The sequence below is a fragment of the Syzygium oleosum genome, unplaced genomic scaffold (genome assembly GCF_021117445.2).
Source record: "Syzygium oleosum isolate NSW1041296 unplaced genomic scaffold, Sole_v2.1 Sole_v2.01, whole genome shotgun sequence".
NCBI lineage: Eukaryota > Viridiplantae > Streptophyta > Magnoliopsida > Myrtales > Myrtaceae > Syzygium > Syzygium oleosum.
In genome coordinates, this window is record NW_026607485.1 from 6,345,954 (window position 1) to 6,366,782 (window position 20,829).

The following is a 20,829-nucleotide window of genomic DNA, read 5'->3' on the forward strand; positions in this document are numbered from 1 at the left end:
TTGATGGTCAATTTTTTTTGATAAATTTATCACAAATGTATCAATTTTGGATTTTTTATGACATTAGTCTTTTTTTTTTTTACTTCCTCAAAGCTAGTGCAATGTGGACATTGTTTAGGAAATGCCAGATGAAGGACAGTGGCCTTTTCCGATTTCGAGAGAATATTCTTTCGGAAGCTTTTATGAAATTGCAATTGAATATTGTCAGGGGTACAAAAAAAAGTGGGCATCGAGCACTGTGAAGCGTGAACCCCGAACACTTGCACGTTCGCTCCTTGAGACTTGAGATTACCTTGGCTTCTTCTTGTACTTACTCCATCCTGGTCTTGAGCGCTCGCTCTCATCTCTGCTATTCCACCATTTGCCTGTGTGTTTCAAGCTTGAAACCTTCTTGTTGCTAACTTACAAAACATTCATAAATTACCACTTCTTATTAAATTTTATCACTGTGATAAGTAAATTACTAAGATTATGAAAATTTTACCAACATTCCAAATGAAGTAGTAAATTAACTCATTTGAATTTTTATCAGTGTTGTAAATACAATACCAGCATCATTGGAAATTAACCAACATACCAATAAAGCAGTAAATTGCTGACTCCTACAAAATTTCACGAGGGTGGTGAGTAAATTACCAACACAATCAAGAATTTACAAACATTATATGGAAGTATTAAATTACCAACTCTCTTAAATTTTACCATTGGGTTAAGTAAATTACCAGCACTATCAAGAATTCACCAACATACCAATTAAGTGGTTAATTACCAACTCTTAATATTAGTATCGTAAATAAATTACCAACACTATCAAGAATTTACCAAGATTCTAATGAATTAGTAAATTGACATAGCCGTAGAACCAACAGTAGAGATCAAATAAATTAATAAAAAAATCCATATATCTTATCCTTGGCCAAAAATGGATAAGAGCATAAGAAAAATCATGGGGCTCAACACAATCGGCTAGTGTGTTTGTGTATGAGAGAGAGAGAGAGAGAGAGAGAGAGAGAGAGAGAGAGAGAGAGAGAGAGAGAGAGAGAGAGAGAGAGAGAGAGAGAGAGAGAGAGAGAGAGAGAGAGAGAGAGGAAATTCAATTTGGGATAAGTGTATTGGAAGTCCTAAAATTTATTGTCACGAAAGTGCAATTGAGTTCTAAAACTTTCAAAAAGTGCAATTAAGTCCTAAAACTTGTCACGAAAGTGCAATCAAATCCTAAAACATTCAAAAAGTGTGATCAAGCCCTAAAACTTGTCACCAAAGTACAATAGAATACAAAAACTTTCAAATAGTGCAGTTAACGGAAGGATTTGATTGGACCAATTTGACAAGTTTTATAACTTGATTGCACTTTTTGAAAGTTTTAAGACTCAATTGCACTTTCATGACAAATTTTAGGGCTTATTTGGATTTTTAAAAGTTTTAGGACTAAATTGTACTTTCGTGACAAGTTTTAGGACTTTAAATGCACTTATCCCATTCAATTTTAAAGAAAGTGAACCATTTTCTAGTGTTTTTTTTTTGTTTTTTGCATTGAAAAACAAGTTGAAAAAATTGGTTTTATGTAATTGTAATTAGTGAATCTGCCACCGTACTAGTTAAATACATGGAAAAGACTCAAGAGAAACCCCCAAAACCCGCCCAGTTAACAAATACGCTTTCATGCTTGATATTCGACTGGAATCAAGTCTTTTTGTAATCATAGTCTATGAACTTAGAGCCCTTTCCTATTGCCTTTTTAAGACTTAGACTTTATGCTATGTGAACAATCGCAGACTTTGAGCATTAGCACAGAGTCAATGAACCTAGAGCCCTGTGTTGATTCCATCTTCGAAAGTTTCTGAGCATTATGTGTGCCGATTCCACTGGATTTTATGCTATGCGATTCAAATCGGAGCATCTTTCAAACGATTGTTCACATAACATAAAGTCTAAGTCTTAAACTTTTGCTTTTAAAAATATCCTAATATTGTAGAGGATCTTGAACTTTTGCTTTTAAAAATATCCTAAACTGTCAACTTTATCAAGGAGAATTTCTAGTTTTGTATTAAGATGACATGGAAAATCAATTTTCTTTGAAAATGTCCCGAATTTTCAATTTTATCAAATTAATTTAGATATTGCAACAGGATGTCTATTCCATAGATTTGAAAATAAGCTTAATAGATAATTTCAGAGTTTCCATCTTGGCCCCCTGTCTGATGTACACCATAACTGCACTTGTGTTTTATTTTTGGTTGTAGGGAAAATTCCTAATAAGGGCTTGAAATGTCCTCATTTTCTTAAATAAAAGTTTGAAGTTGACATTATTTCAAATAATGGCATGAAATGGCCAAGGCAACTACAAATAAGAGCTTGACCTCGTCAGCCGGTTAAATATTCCAACCGATTAAGGGCATTTTCATCCAAAAATAATTTTAATAACTTCGATAGTTGATTGATAGGCAACCACCATTCAATAAATTATTTTTTTTTTGCCAGCATCATTTGATAAGTGGGGCATCTGAACTTTTTTCATGTCTGAATTGTTTCTCGAAGAAAAGATCAAGTGAGATAAATGGAGGGGAGGCAATGCTTGGTTTATTCATCATTGGGTTGATCATAATCTGGACCATGAAAAGCTTATGATAGTGTACGTGCCAGCGCTTTACAAGCGACTTTGGTTGGCTAAAGAATGGTTGATAGAAGCTGATTTTGGTCGCTGCAGCTTATGTTGGTTGTCGTCAAGTTAGTATTGTGAAACTTTAGTTGCGAAGTGGCTATTTGCTATCGTGAAACGTGGAATTAGTTATCACAAAATTGATTTAGAAACTTAGAAAAATACTTCCAAACAAACACCATCTATTCAGAAAAGTTTTGATCTTTAGATAGTCTAGCCAATCATGTCGTCAATCAATAGAAAAGTTGATACCGTCTAATTTAACTAAATGGAAAGTTCAAAAGTGTCGTATGAACATAGTTTTGCCTGGCATCAAAATAGAATCATTAGATTAAAAATTGCATGAGATTGGTCGATATGATTTGGGTTAATACCACGAAAAATCACAAACTTGTACACTTATAAAAAATTTACTCCAAACTAATTTTTTTGTCCCAAAAAACCCCAAACTGGTATATCTATAACAATTTTACCCTTCGTTAAATTTTACTGTTAAATTTCTAAGTTGGATGACACGTGGCAGCTAACGGGTATACCAATTTGGGATTTTACCATCACATATGTATCAGTTTGTGATTTTTTGTGGTATTAATCCAATTTAATGGAGGGTAAATTTATCACAAATGTATCAGTTTTGGGTTTTTTGTGGTCAAAAAATTAGTTTGGGGTAAATTTGTCACATGTATACCAGTTTGAGGGTTTTTGTGGTAAAAAAATTAATTTGGGATAAATTTATTACAAATATACCAATTTAGAATATTTTGTGGTATTAACCCATATGATTTCAATGCGGAGGACACTGACAATCTAAACCTAAGTAAACCATGCCTCGTTTTAACGTGTATTAACATTAGCTACCACTTTCCAAAGAAAAATAAAATAAAAGAACAACGTACGGTTGGTGCAAGAAGACTGAAACATCACGGGACTAGAGTAGCAAAGTCAAAGTCTACGAAGACTTGGACTGCGAACAGTCCACAAACGAACTTGCTCAAGATGGAATCACACCAACGTTTCATTTTATTTGGTACTTCGTGCCTCACAGTCAGACTTCCATATACGTAGAGATTTCATCAAAAGATAAAAAAAAGTCACTAGATCACTGTGTAAAATCCAACACTAATTCATTTATTCTCTCATTCACCCGCAAACATCACACGACATCAAATCGATCTCCAATTCTCATGTTCATCGATAATTTCGTCTTACGATTTCCTCCGATCAAATACCATCATATAAATCGAAAATCATATAACAACAAACTTTTAGAATGCGATTATCTCGCCGAGAATTTTATTGTTGCGGGAAAAGGTTTTTAGGAAATTCAATTTCAAAGAAAGTAAATCAGAAAATTTTGATTATGGTGGAAACAAGTTGAAAAAAATTGATTTTATCGTAATTGGTAATATGTGAATCCACTAAATGCAGCTTGTATCGTTAAAAGTAACATGTAATGACTAAAAAATTGATATCGTCTTCGTTTATTCTGTAATCCATCAAAATAACAACGATTACAAAGAAATTATGATATAAATCAAGGAAGACGATTCCTTCTTGCCAAGTCATTTTCTTAATTATTTTTAGCCCATGGTTAATGTTTTCCATGGATCGAATAGTTTTACGTAATTCAAACACTGAAAAGTACAGAAAAAAATTTCCAAACAATGATTTTTCATCAAATAGTATGACCCTAAGTTAAATAAACGAGGAAGAATGTGAGGGACAATTCCATCTTTTTTTTTTCTTTTTTTTGGAAAGTATTACCCTTTGGAACAAAATTGTGCAAGTGTTTGGAAGCTAACGTCGTTGATAAATCCAGATCCAAAAAAAAAGAAAAAAGAAGTCATTGATAAATGTCAGATTTGTATGACGATAGACCACATAATTGATGCCAATAAAGAGATTCAAAGTGAACAATCATATCCCTTCATATTCTATCTTGTCCCGAAAAGCAGAAGAGAAAAAGTGAAATGCTAAAAAGAAGGTGGACAAATGTTAAGGTCTCGAGCGTGTAGCGAAAAAGGACAAAAGCAAAGCAAGAATATATTCCATTCCACTTTTCTTAAAAGTTAAGTTGAAAAAGGCTAACTGGACTGCTTGGTCAGTATCGATCACCAGGAGATAAATTCATGAAAATAATAGGTGCTCAATCAAGTGAAACACGAATCATCGGAACCTATGGGATGGGTGGCATCGAAAAGATGACTATTGCCAAAATCATTTACTATCAGCTTTCGTGCGATTACAAGAATTGTTACTTTCTTCCGGATATCCAAGCCCCCACGACTAAAGTCAGAACAAAAGTGAAGATGGTAAAACAAGATCTCAAGGATGATTTCTCGTGAATATAACTATGAAAAGGAATTCCTCGGGACAAGAAGGGGCAAAATAGGAAGGAGCAATAGTGAATGATTTCTTGCCACCGAAATGCATCCTCATGTTGTTGTTTTTCTTCTTCTTCTTCTTCTTCTTTTGCCTTGCGGGCTTCTTTTGACTAAAGTCCTGCCGAAAGAGGCGCACGCTAAAAAGCGTTGGTGGGTTTTCTTTTTCCACACTAGCATGACCCATCTTCCTTTTCTTTGCTTTATTGCTTTATATCTTTTCATTATTATCACTTTACTCTTTTATTGAGATTTTCCTCAGATTCTCTCGGACCATTTCGCCGTGAATGACGGTTTGAGGTTCCCGGCGGGTTAATTACTTCGATAGTTAATTGATAGGCGGCCCCCATTTGATTAGATGATTTCCTTTTTTTGGCCGGCAGCATCTGATGAATGATTCCATAGCACAAATTCAATACTTTATGGAGATTTTCAATGATAATTTGTAAAATAACACACGTTCGCCATTTCGCATGACGGGTTTTACTTAATGGCAATTTAATTACAATTGCTAGCAATATGTGGTTTTTTTTTCATCAATTTTTTTTTTTTGGTAAGGTTTTTTTCATCAATGTTGTTAAAAAAGATGTGCACTTTTACTCAATAAGCACGGGCTTTTCGTCATTTGAAGTTTAACAAAATAAATCCGGGTTATTTACAAGTAATGTTAATAAGTATACTAAAATTGATATATTAAGTGATATTGATCAAATCATCTTAGCAAGTGAATGAATGGATTCATGAAAATAGATACTATACAAGTGTGAAAATACAAACAGTTCTCATTTTTTTTATAAAAAGGTCATTTTCGGAAAAACTGAATTTTCCAGATCTAGAGAATCTTGAGCTTTCCAAATTGCTATTAAAAATGTCCTTAACTTTCTACTTTATCAGGGAGAACATAAATTTTCAGTTTTGTATTAAGATGACATGGAATCTTAATTTTCTTTGAAAAAAGTCTTGACCTTTCGATTTTATATTGCAGCAAGATATCTATATCGCAGATTTGACAAATAAGTTTAGTAGATAATTTCAGAGTTTCTACCTTAGCCCCTTGTCTAACGTATGCCATCACAACACTTGTCTTTTATTTCTTGGTTTTTTTTCTTAGCCTGATCAGCCCATCAAACTAGATCGACCGGAGTTCACCTTGATTAGGATGGGGGCAAACGAACTTGGTTGGAAGTTTGATGTCTGCTTTTGTTGACTTCGACTTTGAATGAATCCGCCCATTTATTTGTTTGGGTGGCAAAAGTTGATTGTAATCCCCACAATATCTGCACCACACGTCCAGTAATTTTGCCGCGTTAAGGAACGCAAATAATTATCAAATTTTGACAGGCTGGGAGCGATGCTTCAAGGAAGCATCCTTATTGACCAATTTTGCAGCAAAACTGGCCCACGGCTCTCTCTCCATATTCACCCAATCCTTTGGCTTCTCCAAGTTCAATGACCAACCAAAAAGTCATTCAAAAAAATCTTCCTCTTATTAGTTTCTTAATGTTCTGTGGTGAAGGAGGAACAAAGGGTCTTGATACTTAAGGCCCCCATGCATCTATACAAAAAGTCTTTCTTTTCCTTTGATAAGAGTAGGAGTCAGGCAGTGGGATCCCACCTATTTTCTCTTCTTCCCCGAGCTTTTGAGCTAATGGAGGAAGCTCGATTTCGATTCGAACGAAAGGAGTCAGATTTAAAAAAATCTGCAATGATACTTCTAAACTTTCGATTAGTAAACCAAAAGCTTAGCGGAGTATAATCAAAGCTAAAGCTATCAGAGAACAAATTTAATTTTCCATTGGTCTCAATTCAGGGAATTTGATACTTCCTAAGAGGTTTTTTTGACTCATCGAGTCATCGTGATTTAATATCTTCAATCTTAAATTTTTTGTTGGTCACACTAGGATTTATGTCTAAAAAGACTTAAGAACTTGTGAATTCAGGAATGGAACATTTTTACACCTCCGGATCTGACGAGATTTTATTATCTATCGTGAAACATGAAATGTTTAGTTACAGCGAAATTGATTTAGAAACTTAGAAAAATACTCACAAGAAAAAACTTTATTTTCTAAATAATCTGGCCAATCATGGCATCAATCAAATAAAAAAATTGATACTGTCTAATTTAACTAAATGAAAATGGAATGTGTCATGTACATATAGTTTGGTATTGATTCGAAATGTAATCATTAGATTAATAGTTGCATGAGATTGGTCGATTTGATTTTGATGCGGACGCCAACAATCTAAAACCTAAGCTCCCTATGCCTCGTTTTAAGGTAGTATTAACATTAGCTACCACTCTCAGAAAGAGAGAAGAAAAAAAGACAAAACAGCATATGGTTGGTGCAAGAAGATTGAAACATCACGGGTCTAGAAGGGCAAAGTCAAAAGTCTATGAAGACTCGGACTACGAACAGTCCATGAACCAACTTGCTCGAGAAGGAATCACACCAATGATTCATCTTGCGATTCCCTCCGATCAAATATCATCATATGAAAATTGAAAATCACATAAAAACAAACTTTTAGAGTGTGTTTATCTCGGTGAGGATTTTCTTGTCATAGGAAAATTTTTTTAGGAAATTTAATTTCAGAGAAATTAAACTAAAAAAATTGATTATGGTGAAAACAAGTTGAAAAAATTGATTTTATCGTAATTGGTAATAAGTGAAATCCATGAAAGGCGGCTTGTATTGTTAAAAGTAACATATAATGACTAATAAACTCGAATCGATATCGTCTTTATTTATTTTGTAATCCCATCAAAATAACAATGATTACAAAGAAATTAGGATAAAAATTATGAAACCATATTTGTAAAGTATTATATATGATCTTGTTTTTGGGAATGTAAGAAAATTGAGCACTGATGAAGTATATTCTTCTCACTTCAACACAGCAAGAGATCAGGAAAAACGATTCCTTCTTACCAAATCATTATTCTCTAAGCTTATTATTTTTAGTCCATGGTAAACATTTTATATTGATCAAATAATTTCACGTAATTCAAATACCGGAAAAGTATGGAGATTTTTTTCTCAAAAATGATTTTTTATCAAACAAACTGACCCTAAGTTAAATAAAGAAGATGGTAAAACAGGATCTCAATGACAATTTTTCGTGAATATAACTATGAAAATAAATTCCTCTCAGTAAGGGAAAAAATCTTGCCGACAACAAAAAGGCACGCTAAAGCATTGGCAGGGTCTTCTTTTCCGCGTTCGGATGACCCATCTTCTTTTTCTTTGCCGTATTGCTTTATGTCTTTTCATTATCACTTTTTGCTTTTAACCAGGTTTTCCTTGGATTCTCGCAAACCAGTTTCGTCGTGAACGACGGTTGAGGTCTTCGGTGGGTTTATTACTTTGATAGTTGATTGATAGGTGGCCACCATTCGATAAAAGATTTTCTCTTTTTTGGCTGGTAGCATTTGATAAGTAGGGCTTCTGAATTTTTTTCATCTCTGAACCATTTCTCGAAGAAAAGATCAAGTGAGATCAATGGAGGGGAAGCGATGCTTGGTTTATTCATCATTGGATTGATCATAATCCGGACTCTGAAAAGCTTATGATATTGTACATGCCAATTCTTTACGGGTGACTTTGGTTGGCTAAAGAATGGTTGATAGAAGATAGTTTTGGTAGCTACTGCTTATGTTGGTTGTCATTGAGTCAGTATCGTGAAACTTGAGTTACGAAGTGGCTATTTTCTATGGGGAAACACGAAATGTTCAGTTACCACAAAATTGATGTAGAAACTTGAAAAATACTTACAAAATAAACACCATATCTTCAGAGAAACTTTGATCTTTAAATAGACTAACCAATCGTGTCATCAATCGTCAGAAAAGTTGATACTGTCTAATTTAACTAAATGGAAATTACGAAATTGCCATATACATATAGTTTTACCTTGCATCGAAATACAATCATTAGATTAAAAATTGCAATAGCTACCACTCTCCAAAGAAAAAAAAAAAATAAAAGAACAGCGTGGGGGGGGGGAGGAGATGTGTGTCACAGAACTAGAAGGGCAAAGTCAAAGTATTCGAAGACTTGGACAACGAACAGTCCGTGAACCAGATTTCTCAAGAAGGAATCACACATCGACCAAAACAAAAAGGAATCACACCAATAATTCATTTATCTGCGCGTGCGGGAGGACAAAAACGTCAAAGAAAATCTCCGCGATCAGGCACAGGAACAGCAACTCGTATGACCAGACGGGGGGGGGCTGTTTTCCCCAAAATAGCCCCGACTCGACACCCAAACCACGAAAGTGACCCTACAATTATGTACCAGCGAAAACGCGCCGCGGGCAAGTGCGCGGGCCATTCATCGCAACGCGGTGTTGTCAGAAACTCCACAAAGACAAAGATTATTAAAATTCAAGAGCATCATAACCGAAAGTACTCGATTGCTCCCATCTTTTTAGAATTCCACTAGTTTATTTACTCCGCAATTGTATCTTCCTGTTTTTTTCAATTGCGTTATGACGGTGAAGATAAAAGAGAAGAATTGAGTTGGGAGGGACCACTTTGGTTTTGAAAAAACTTGCATTTGTCCACTTTGACAGGCTGTAATGAATCATTCTTATTGACCAATTGATGATCAACAGATTCCAGAAAATAACGTGGTTTTGGCCATTTGTGGTGGGTGGGGAACCAAAAACGTCGAAGAAAATCTCCGCGATCAGGCACAGGAACAACAGCTCATATGACCAGAAGGGGGCTGTTTTCCCCAAAATAGCCCCGACTCGACACCCCACCCCGCAATTGTATATTTTTCTTTTTTCAATTGCGTTGTGTCGGTGGAGATAAAAGATAAGAATTGAGTTGGGAGGGGCCACTTTGGTTTTAAAAGAACCTGCATTCGTCAACTTTGACAGGCTGTAGCGAGCCATTCTTATTGACCAATTCTAGCAAACTGGCCCTCGACTCTCTGCATATTAGCCAATCCTGTCTTCCTCGTTTAATGACCCACAGTGATCTCCATTTGTAATTCTCGTACTCACGCTTACACTAGTGATCATGGCTTCCAAACTTTTTCCATCTCTTGCTGCCCCTGTTTTTGCTGCTATGCTGTTCATTTTTTTCTTGAAGAGAAGATCGAGGGAGATCAATGGAGGGGGTGCAAATAACAATGCAGCTGCAAACGATGAAACAGCAGGAGGCGCTTCTTCTTCTCGCACTTCAACAGAAGGTCGTCAAGGAATGGCTACTTCATCAGGATATGACTATGAAGTATTCTTAAGCTTCAATGGATCAGATACTCGAGCAGGTTTTACCGACTTCCTTTACACTAGTCTTGATAATGCGGGAATCCGCACATTTAAGGACGACAAAGAGCTCGGCGTCGGGGAGGAATTTGCCCCAGAACTTCTCCAAGCAATTAATCAGTCGAGGATCTCAATACCTATCTTTTCGAAAGGCTATGCCTCTAGCGTATGGTGTCTCAAGGAGCTAGTCCAGATGGTCGAGTGCCAGAAAACTGGAAGACAAAAGATCATCCCTATTTTTTATGATGTGGCGCCTTCAGAGGTTCGGCACCAAACAGAGGGTTATGCAAAGGCCTTTCTTGCACATGAAAACAAGAAGCGACACGACGAAAAGACTATTCAAGGGTGGAAGGATGCTCTCAGTGCAGTGGGAGCAATAAACGGATGGGACCTGCATAGCAAGAAGGAGAACAGGTGATTGCTTTAAGCATTCCAGCTCATGTACCTTGTACCATTAAAACTTTATGTGTTTCAGGTTTCTTTTCTAGATTTTTGTTAGCCCTGTTTAAATTGAATTCTGAGTTATTGAAGTTATACTGCTGAAATCTCGCTAAGTAATGGCACAATCCCAATTTTGTCCCATTTTATTCCAAGCATCATTTTTTTTCCAGTTTAGTTCATTCATTAACTGTAAGTACCAACGCTAATTCATCTACAATGGAATAAATCCTTGAAGAACACATTCCGAATTTAATTTGGTCTTGTCAGAATATAGTTAATTCAACACAATTTTCTAACTCATTGTCTTTTGCCTCCAACAAACACTAGGCGAGAAGGAGAGTTCGCAAAAGAACTTACCCATAAGGTTTTCAGCGAGTTGAAAAAGGGTTATCTAGCGGTATCAGACTACTTGGTCCGTGTCGACAACCATGTGGACGCAATCATGGAAAAGATAGGTGCTGAGACAAGTGAAACACGGATTATAGGAATCCACGGGATGGGTGGCATCGGAAAGACGACTATTGCCAAAATCATCTACAATAAGCTTAAAAAAAATTTCGAGGGCTTTACCCAAAAAAAAAAAAAAAAATTCGATGGTTGTTGCTTCCTTTCTAACGTCCGTGAAACCTCAAAACTCGAGGGCATTCACCGCTTGCAGCATCAGCTCATCTCTGACATCCTCAACATGAAATGCATGGATATAAGAAATATTGATGAAGGGATTAAGACCATTAAAGACAGGTTGTCTAATAAAAGAGTCCTCCTTCTTCTCGATGATGTGGCAGAAAAGGATCATATGGATGCACTTGTAGGAAATGGTGATTGGTTTGGTGAAGGGAGCAAACTCATTATTACTACAAGAAAGAAAGATGTTCTCATTGTTCCGGAAGTGGACTGCACTTATGAGGTTAATGGCATGGATGACTGTCAATCTCTTCAACTCTTTAGCAAACATGCTTTCAGAAGAGACTCTCCTTTGATTGAGTATATTGACCAATCCAAGAGGGCAATAGGCATTGCTAGAGGTCTTCCGCTAGCTCTTGAGGTCATAGGTTCACTTTTATCTCGCACTGAAAAGAAAAGCTGGGATGACATATTGGAGAAGTTGGAAAAGGTTCCTCATGTGGATGTTCAGAGTAAGCTAAAAATAAGTTATGATGCATTAGAACTTGGACAACAACATATATTCCTCGATATAGCTTGTTTTTTCATTGGACATGACAAAGACATTGTGGTCCATTTCTGGGAAAAATCTAAATTTTTTCCAAAAGTAGATATGGAAGTTCTGCAGAACATGTCTTTGATAAAGATTGGAGAGTATAATAAAGTGTTGATGCATGACCAACTCAGAGATTTCGGAAGAGAAATGGCTCGTCAAGAAAGTAAGATGAAAATAGAGGAGCAAAGGAGGGTATGGGATCCCAAGGAAGCATTGGATTTGCTGAGGAGACGTAAGGTAAAATCCCCCGTGCGATAAATCTCCATGTTACTTGTGGACATTTTTTTTTATAAAAAATCCAGTTACTTTTTTGTGTTCTCTAGCACTACTGTGACCTACTCAAACCAATATTTTTGCTCTGTCAAGATTAAAGTAACGATAGTACTCCAACTCAACCCATTAAAATAGTGAACTTGAATAAATGTGTTTCGCTTCAACTCTTTAGTTTCTAAATTTTACCATTGGGCAGGGAAAAACAAAAGTTGAAGCTCTTCATCTACACTTTGACCATGAGCGGCAGTACCGTTTTACCCGTAAAGATTTTAAGAGAATATCAAATGTGGGGTTTCTTCGAGTTAACGGTTCGGAGGAACATTTTTGTGTTGAAGAGAGGCTTCTTTGGCACGAATCACCATCAAATGTTCTTCCGGCTAATGTTTTTCGGGAGAATTCGTATCTCCTTCCGCATTTACGATGGCTTTCTTGGCACGGTATTCCCCCAACATTTAACATTGCAAATTTCTCCATGGAGAATGTGGTTATTCTTGATCTATCTGACAGTGAAATTACGGATGATTGGAAGGGGTGGAGCCATATGGAGGTATGTTATATGCTAGACAACACTTATTATTCCGTCTTATGAGATTCAAAAATAATCTTTGCATGATTTTTCTTTTCACAGGTGATGAAGAATTTGAAAATTTTGAATTTGACCGGATGCGATTGCTTGGAGAGAACTCCCATCTTCTCTGCTGAGGTAAATTTAGAACGATTGATCCTAAAGGGCTGTAAATCATTAACTGATATTGATAGGTCGATTTGTCATTTGAAAAGCCTAGTTTCCTTAGATGTAAGCTCTTGTAACAATCTTCGGAGGCTGCCAGACGAGCTAGGTAGAGATCTTGCGAGCCTTGAATACCTATATCTGAAACGTTGCACATGGTTCGAGAGGCTTCCAGATACAATCGAAAATTTGGAATCGCTGATTGAGCTGGATATATCCGAAACGAGGATCAAAGAACTACCCGATTCCATCGGAAATTTGGAATCACTGATTGAGCTGGATATAACCCTAACGAAGATCAAAGAACTACCCGATTCCATCGGAAAGTTGAAAAATTTGAAAGTAGCGAAGATGGATTTGAATGACATAAGTAAAATACCCGATGCCTTCTGGACAATTGAGAAGCTCGAAGAAATAGATGTCCGATGTACAGAGGATTTCAATGTGGAAGTGGAAATTGGCAATTGCATCTATAGAAATCGATCCCTAAGGATCTTGAAATTACGGAATGCTGCAATATACGTGGTACCGAGGCTTCCTGAAAGTCTTATCATTCTAAAGTTGTCTGACTTGTATATGGATACGTTTCCAGATCTCTCAAACCTGACTAATTTAAAGGTATTGAAGCTGCGGCTTAGCGAACATGATGCTGGTTGGGAATCTGATGGGCCTGTGCAAGAATATCCGATGCCAGGGGGGATTGGGAATTTAAGCAAACTGGAGACTCTGGAGCTATACTCTTATCGTGTGACCCACTTACCCACGGGTATTAGTAGTCTCCTTCCTCGACTCCAAAGACTTAAACTCCTGTGCCCTAATCTGCGTTGCCTCCCGAGCCTTCCCTCCAGTTTATTATCCTTGGAATTGAGGTCTGAACACATGACCGCCTTACCCATAGATATCGGTCTCCTTCCGCGACTCCAAAGACTTGAACTCCAGTGCCCTAATCTGCGTTGCCTCCCAAGCCTTCCCTCCAGTTTATTATTCTTGGATTTGGGCTCTAAACACATGACCACCTTACCCACAGATTGTTGGAGTCTCCTTCCCCGACTCCAAACACTTCAACTCTCCTGCCATAATCTGTGTTGCCGCCTGAGCCTTCCCTCCAGTTTATCATACTTAAGTTTGTCAGGTTGCAAGTCATTTGTTTTCCCCGGGGATCTATCGAATTTGACGAACCTATCAGATCTTTGGATTACTGACTGTGTAATCTCAGAGATTCGAGGCCTTGATGGTTCGGAGAACCTAGATTTGCAGCTTTCGGAACTTCAACAGGTGTGGGTATTACCTGATCTAAGTAATCTCAACCAACTACGGATTCTTCATCTGTGGAACTGCAGTAATCTGGATGAGATTCAAGGCGAACTACCACAATGTTTGGAAGAATTGACTATTCATGACTGTGGATCTTTACGGAAGTTGCCTGATCTATCAAGCTTGAAGGGACTGCGATCTGTTGATATAAACGGTTGCGGGAAATTAAATGTGGAGGCAATTTCTTTGCTTTGCTGGAAGAAGGCAATCAAATTTCGGGGATACTGAGATGCATCAGAGGTACAAGATGACGAATCTGGATACGAATTTGAATATGGATTTGAGGGAGAAGACTGACAGATAAGTGCACGTTGCTCTTGAAAGCTTCTTGATCGCCGGCCACAAATTGTTCCCTCGCGTGCAAACTTTAAACAAATTGAGGTAAGTTAGTTCATCTGACAACCAATGTTTTCCCTTTTTTGCAATCAAACTCTTTCACGGATATGAACAGAGAAGTTTCACATGCACTTTTTAATTACCTTTTCACGAGTTGATGACTAAAAATCTGATGAAGGTATTGGAATTATGATACCTCCGGACAACCAGAGGGTTCTTAATTATGTACAGACATTCGTTCCCTTCTACTAGTTTGGTTTGGCTTTTTTCGCCATATTCTCTTTGGATGGTTTCTCCTTGGTTTTATGTTTCCCAATTGGAGGTATGCAGGTCGATCGCATCGTTTTTATTTGGTTTGGTTTGTAACAAATTATTAGATATCCTTGTCGATTTGTTGCTTCACTTATTTCGAAGTTGATAACCTTGCTTCGCATTGGAGATAACTTCCTTGTACTGTAAACAATTAGATGGAATATGTGTCGAAGGTCATATAATAACTATGGTTCTCATCCCGAAACTTTACAAAGATACCGTGAAGAGGACAGACACTCGTATTGATATGCTTATGTTCAGTTTATTTTCCAGGAAAGATGTGCTTCTTAGTGGGATTTGCAAATATTATGGAGAAGTCATAAAATGAAGAAAGAGGAATTTTACTTGGGTAGCGGATCAATAGTTGGTGCAGCAAAACTTCCACCTCCAAGGTATCATAAATCGTCTTACAGTTAAGGCTAAATTTCAGTAATATCGTTACCTACTGCCCAGGACATATGATAAGTCTAACTTGGGGTTTGAAATCATGTAAATGAAACTCTTGTGTGATCTCGATTGTTGCCTACATTTTCTAGAAATGGTTATGCCTCGGTGATTATCTATCATAAAAGCCCTTCCTTTCACCTCGGTTATACTAGAGGATTCTTTTAGGTTTTAAGATTGACAAGAAGTGCTAAGTGAGAGATCTCAAACTGCCTTTTTGCCAATTTCTAATGATGTTGAGAGGAATTAAAGTTTGAAAAACTCACAGAAATCTTATTGCGCAAGGAGCTGTGGCTAATTGGGCAGCTGTACAAATGAAGACCGAATAAAGGAAAATGAAAATGACATCCAAAGTGAAGTTTTATGTCCTCTTTTTATTTACTTTATGAGTTGATGCCTGGAAATCTGAAGAATGTATTGAAATTATGGTACCTCCGTATAACCAGAGGGTTCTTAATTATGTACAAATATATGTTTTTTTTTCCTAGTTTGGTTTCGCTTTTTTAGCTATATTCTCTGTGGATGGTTTCTCCTTGCTTTTATGTTTCCCAGCTGGAGGTATGCATGTGGATTGCATCGTTATTATTTGATTTATGACAATTCATTAGATATCCTTGTCGATTTGCTGCTTCACATATTTCGAAGGTGATACCCTCTGCTTCACATTGGAGATAACTTTGCTATACTGTAAACAATCAGATGAAATGTGTGTTGGAAGGTCATAGCACTATGGTTCTCATCCTGGAATATTACAGCATAATTAACTCATTGTTGCTATTGTGAAGAAGACATTGTATTGATATGCTTATGTTCAATTTTTTTTTCAGGAAAGGTGTGCTTCTTAGCGGGATTTGCAAATGTTATGGAGAAGTTATAAAATGAAGAAAGAGGAATTTCACTTGGGTAGCAGCATCAATAGTTGGTGTAGCAAAGCTTCCATCTGTGACAGGAGAGGAGAACTATTTAGCTTGGCCAAGGTATCATAAATCATATTATAGTTGAGGCTAAATTTCAGTATTATCGGTGTATCGGACATGTGAGGAGTCTCACTTGGGGTTTGAAATCATGAAAATCGACCCTTGTGTGATCTCCATTATTGCCTCCATTTTCTTGAAATGGTTATGCCTAGGTGGTTATCCTGTAATAGAAGCCTAGCTGTATAGATGGAGACCGAAGAAAGGCAGATGATGGATGAAATTTGATGTTGATCATGTTCCCTCTCACAATCTTGGGGTGGTAAACCCTGTATTCATCTGTTTTGGAGGGTAAAAAAAGCTATTTAGGCAAACCTGATTTTTTTTCCTTTATTGTGGGCTGAAAAAATGATTATTACATTTCATCTAAATGTGTGTTCTCTTCATTGTTATGCAATAGAACTTGCTTATCAGTACCCAGATGTTCTTTTATGAGAAAACACTTGAAGGGATTGTCTGGACCGGGAGAAAAATTGTGTGCTTAGAGTGGTGCTCAAGGCAGTCTTAGTTGCTCTTGCCAAAACCAGTTCATGGACCTCTCGATGTGAAAATGGTGTTCAAGGTAGTCTTTGTCATGAGTATGATAGGCACTCACAACACAAGAAACATGAATTGTTGGAATTCATGGAATGGGCCTTGTTGGAGAGACGACTCTCGCCGAACTTATCTACAATCAGCTTTCACATGGTTTTGAGCACTATTGCTTTTTCTCTAACATCCGTGAAACTTAAGAGCTCGAGGGCATTCAGTCGTGCAGAATAACTCATCTCCAATATCCTCAAAAGGAAATTGACAGAAATAAGTAATGTTGATGAAGGGATCAAGACAATTAAAGATAGGCTTTTTTGTGAAGGAATTCTCATCCTTTTTGATGATGTTGACCAGAAGAATCGTTTGAATGCACTCATGGGTAACATCTGTGATGTTCGGGCATTACTGAATTCTTCAATGCTGAATATCAAGCGTTGAAGGATCTCGAAATTCTCAGCGCTTTTTGTTTGTCATTGAATATCAGTGCTTTTTGTTGATTGAAGGTACTGCCATCCTTAATGTGAGTTGATCGGGTTGAAATACTTCGCAGAAAGGGATAACATGCGTGAGGCCTCTGATCGTTTCAACTTGAAGAGGTTCCACTGATGCAATGTCTGGCTTGCTTAGAAGATTCAGCCATTTCTTGAAAAATTTAGAAGACATGCTCAGCAGAGGAGTTCATTTTCCAATAAGAAGTGCATGTGGTACTTGAAAGGTCCTGCATCCAAAGCTAAGTCTGTTGTCAAGGAAGATTTGAAACTTAAACAAATTTCTTATTGTCCTATGTCATCTCAAGAGATATTCACTGTAGTCTTTCCTGGGATCGTTATCTGTTATACATAAATTACAATCACACTTTGGCAAGTTGACATGAAATCTATTGTTGTAGGCATAGTTATTACTGGCTGTTTTTGCAGCCGTTTTCTACCTTTAAGATGGACGTTGTAAACTGCTCATGAAATGGGACCGTGGTTTCTTTTGATCTATTTCATGAGTTTGATTTGGTTTAGATATATTACTTTTTGACGGTTTTGGTGGGCTAATTGAGTTACCAATAAAAGACAAGTCAAATTGATGCTAGTGTTACTGCATTAAAGTGCATTACTTTTGTCAATTTACACGTGGGTCATTTATGTGAGGTCCTTGGAACTTGCTGGTTTGTACTTTAAATTTGAACTTAATAACCATGCCTTGTAAAACTTAACTTTGCTATACCTTAAACAATGAAGGATAGTCAAACGTGTAGGTTTTAATCCGTGATAAAAGCTCTTTTGTTCATTTTCGGTTACCTAGGTATGGAGCTTTAGGTTTCAACATTGGTAAGGAGAATCGCTAAATGACAAAAGAGTCCTATATGTCGGCCTGAGCTCTTTCTCTTGGTAATAAGCAAGAAAAACTTCCGGGTTCTTATTGCAAAGGTAAGCTGGGGCTAGCGCAGGTAACTCGTAGATTTGACGATAGCGTATCTTTCTCAACGTTTTGGTGCTGTACTTTAGCTTTTATTGTAATGTACAAACTATAGCTTATCATATAGTGTCAAGGACTTAACTGGTCTCTTGCACAACGTGCTTTGAATGTTTCACAATTGGCAATTTATGCTTTGAAATGATGAAGGAATTTCGGTTTTCCGGTTTTCACTAATGTTAATTCCGGCATATGAAAAATAGAAGGTAAAAGCTTATAGCTTTCGTTCCAAAGGCCGATCAGATCATTTTTACATGTCTAAACAAAGATGATATAAATTGCTTACTTCCTAAAGGTTGAAATCCAGCAGAGGTCGTCAATTGAAATGACGCACACTTTAGATAAGATCATTTTTTTCCGAGATGGCTTGATTTATCTGTCCTGCCATGGAACAGTCGAAGTACTTGGTTGCGCCGAGAAATCTTTTATGTGCCATTAAGCCAGTAGTAGATGGTAAGGTCACAGATTGAAAAGTGTTCTCCCTAGACAGTCTTTGTTTCGCCTTATAAAACCGGTTAATCTCTGAACCATGCAAGTCTAACAGTCCCAGAATTCACAAAGTTCTGCCAATTTTGTGAAGTTCAACACAAGTTCGACCCCCAAAAAAAGAAAAAAAAAGGAAAGAAAAGAGCGGCGTGATTTAGCTGTGGATAGCTCAGCTCAGCATCCACACATCCTAATTAGGTTTTATTGAGTCTAGTAAAAAATGCCACAGGCCCAAGATTAGATTGACAGGTAAACTTCCGAGCGCATTCATTCAATATGTACCACAAAGTTGTGTTTACAAGGATGATACATTCAACTTCATGCTATTTACATTCCAAGTGAATTTTAGTAGAGATCCTATGCATCTTGTGATGGACATGGAAACAGATTGATGGAATGCATTACATGAACAAACTTCATCCAGAGTTACCTAATGATCTTCACGAAATTAGGTGCTGACTTGGGAGCATTTTACGTTAAGTTACTCTTGGCATCGGAGTCTTAACGCAGCCTCAATGCAGAAGAAGAAGGATTCCTGGAAAGCATAAGGTATCCTTTGTCTTCGCTTCCATATTCCTTGAATCGTGGGTCCATGACAATTTTGCACGATCCCCACGTCTCCGCCATTAATTTTGCACCATAGTAGAGTAAATGGTTCGTGAGGCTATTACCAGTTACCAATCTGCAGAAACATACTATGATAAGTCATCCGTAAATATTTCCGGTAATAAAAGACTGGCATTCTCTAGAACAAGCCGATCTGTCACATGACTTATTGCACCTAGCATGATAAATCCACAAAATAATTGCTTGTAACAGGTAGCTATGACTGAAGCTACCTCCTTACCTGCTGCAAATTGGATCTTCTCCAGAGCCATCACAAACTTTCTTGACCTAATAAACCAGACAAACAAATCCTATATTATACAGCCGTACCTACAAAAAAAGAAGGATTCCAATTACATGTGAACACTCACATAAAAAAGAGTAAGATTATCACCAGACAAGCAGGTGGAATCAAATTATTTTCACATTATCTCACATCAATATGTTTATCCGTGACTGTCATTGAGCTAGTTGTCAATATTATAGGCATTAGTAGACATACATAATTTAAATGATTAATACTTTATAATTGCACAGAGCTCAAGACTAGGTCATCAACCATCATAGAGAGAGAGAGAGAGAGAGAGAGAGAGAGAGAGAGAGAGAGAGAGAGAGAGAGAGAGAGAGAGAGAGAGAGGAGAGAGAGAGAGAGAGAGAGAGAGAGAGAGAGAGAGAGAGAGAGAGAGAGAGAGAGAGAGCAATACACATTATTACGCGTCTTAAATTTGGAATTGGTACAAGAAACTCATGATAGCTTTATAGGAATGAGAAGAGTTCCTTAAATATTGTTAAAAAGGTCCTGAGTACTATGAACTGCCTTGCTTTGTTGAGAAGATAAAACAAACAAAACCTATAAAATTATATGCTGAAAAAAACGAGAGTATGAACATTGTTGGAAAAAATAAGACTTCTCCGGTTAGATAGGTTGAAATAAATGCAAAGGAAATGTCAAATGCAGTCAACGACAATTCCCCATAATTTATCTGATATTCCGTCAAGATCAAAGTCATACCACCCTAGGGAAGTGATGGTATGTCTTTTGTGGGAACTGAGAATAGTACGGAGGCAAATGAGGCACAATATATGTCCATTAGTTATTTGTATAGTATTTGGCATGCAGTAGTAAGAAACAAACATTGCATTGCCAATACTAGGTTGTCCAAATGTAAAAACCTGGACAATCTGTGCTTCATGATTTGCCTGGAAATTAAGTGTCCTTAGTTATATAAGTAAATCAAGTGAGCACTGGTCTGGAAAAAACAGCTCCACCACACATAATTAGACAGCCAAATTACTTGAATGTTAATACTTTCACGTGGGGAAAAACTACTATGCATCAATAACCATATATTGCATCTCACATACGAAGGTGAATGATA

General features: G+C 37.0%; 2 protein-coding genes and 1 long non-coding RNA gene across 4 annotated transcripts in view; 2 read left to right on the plus strand and 1 right to left on the minus strand.

Annotated features, from left to right (window-relative positions):
- The window catches only part of LOC130140039 (vesicle-associated protein 2-2-like), a 35,163-nt gene that overhangs the window by 5,108 nt on the left and 9,226 nt on the right, over positions 1-20,829 (plus strand). The window lies entirely within an intron of this gene.
- On the plus strand, positions 9,957-15,278 carry LOC115669775 (disease resistance protein RPV1-like). 2 transcript variants are annotated; one of them, XM_056318285.1, is made up of 5 exons: positions 9,957-10,734; positions 11,089-12,217; positions 12,450-12,800; positions 12,882-14,678; positions 15,207-15,278. In XM_056318285.1, the coding sequence occupies exons 1-4, from the start codon at positions 10,073-10,075 to the stop codon at positions 14,523-14,525; spliced, it is 3,786 nt and encodes a 1,261-aa protein (XP_056174260.1). In that variant the 5' UTR covers positions 9,957-10,072; the 3' UTR covers positions 14,526-14,678; positions 15,207-15,278. The 2 variants fall into 2 exon arrangements, with proteins under 2 accessions (XP_056174260.1, XP_056174265.1); XM_056318290.1 differs by having other exon boundaries at positions 15,219-15,278.
- Positions 19,087-20,004, minus strand: LOC130140042 (uncharacterized). The gene is made up of 2 exons (XR_008818051.1): positions 19,692-20,004; positions 19,087-19,526 (listed from the first exon to the last, which is right to left on the minus strand). It is a non-coding gene; the product is annotated as an uncharacterized LOC130140042 (long non-coding RNA).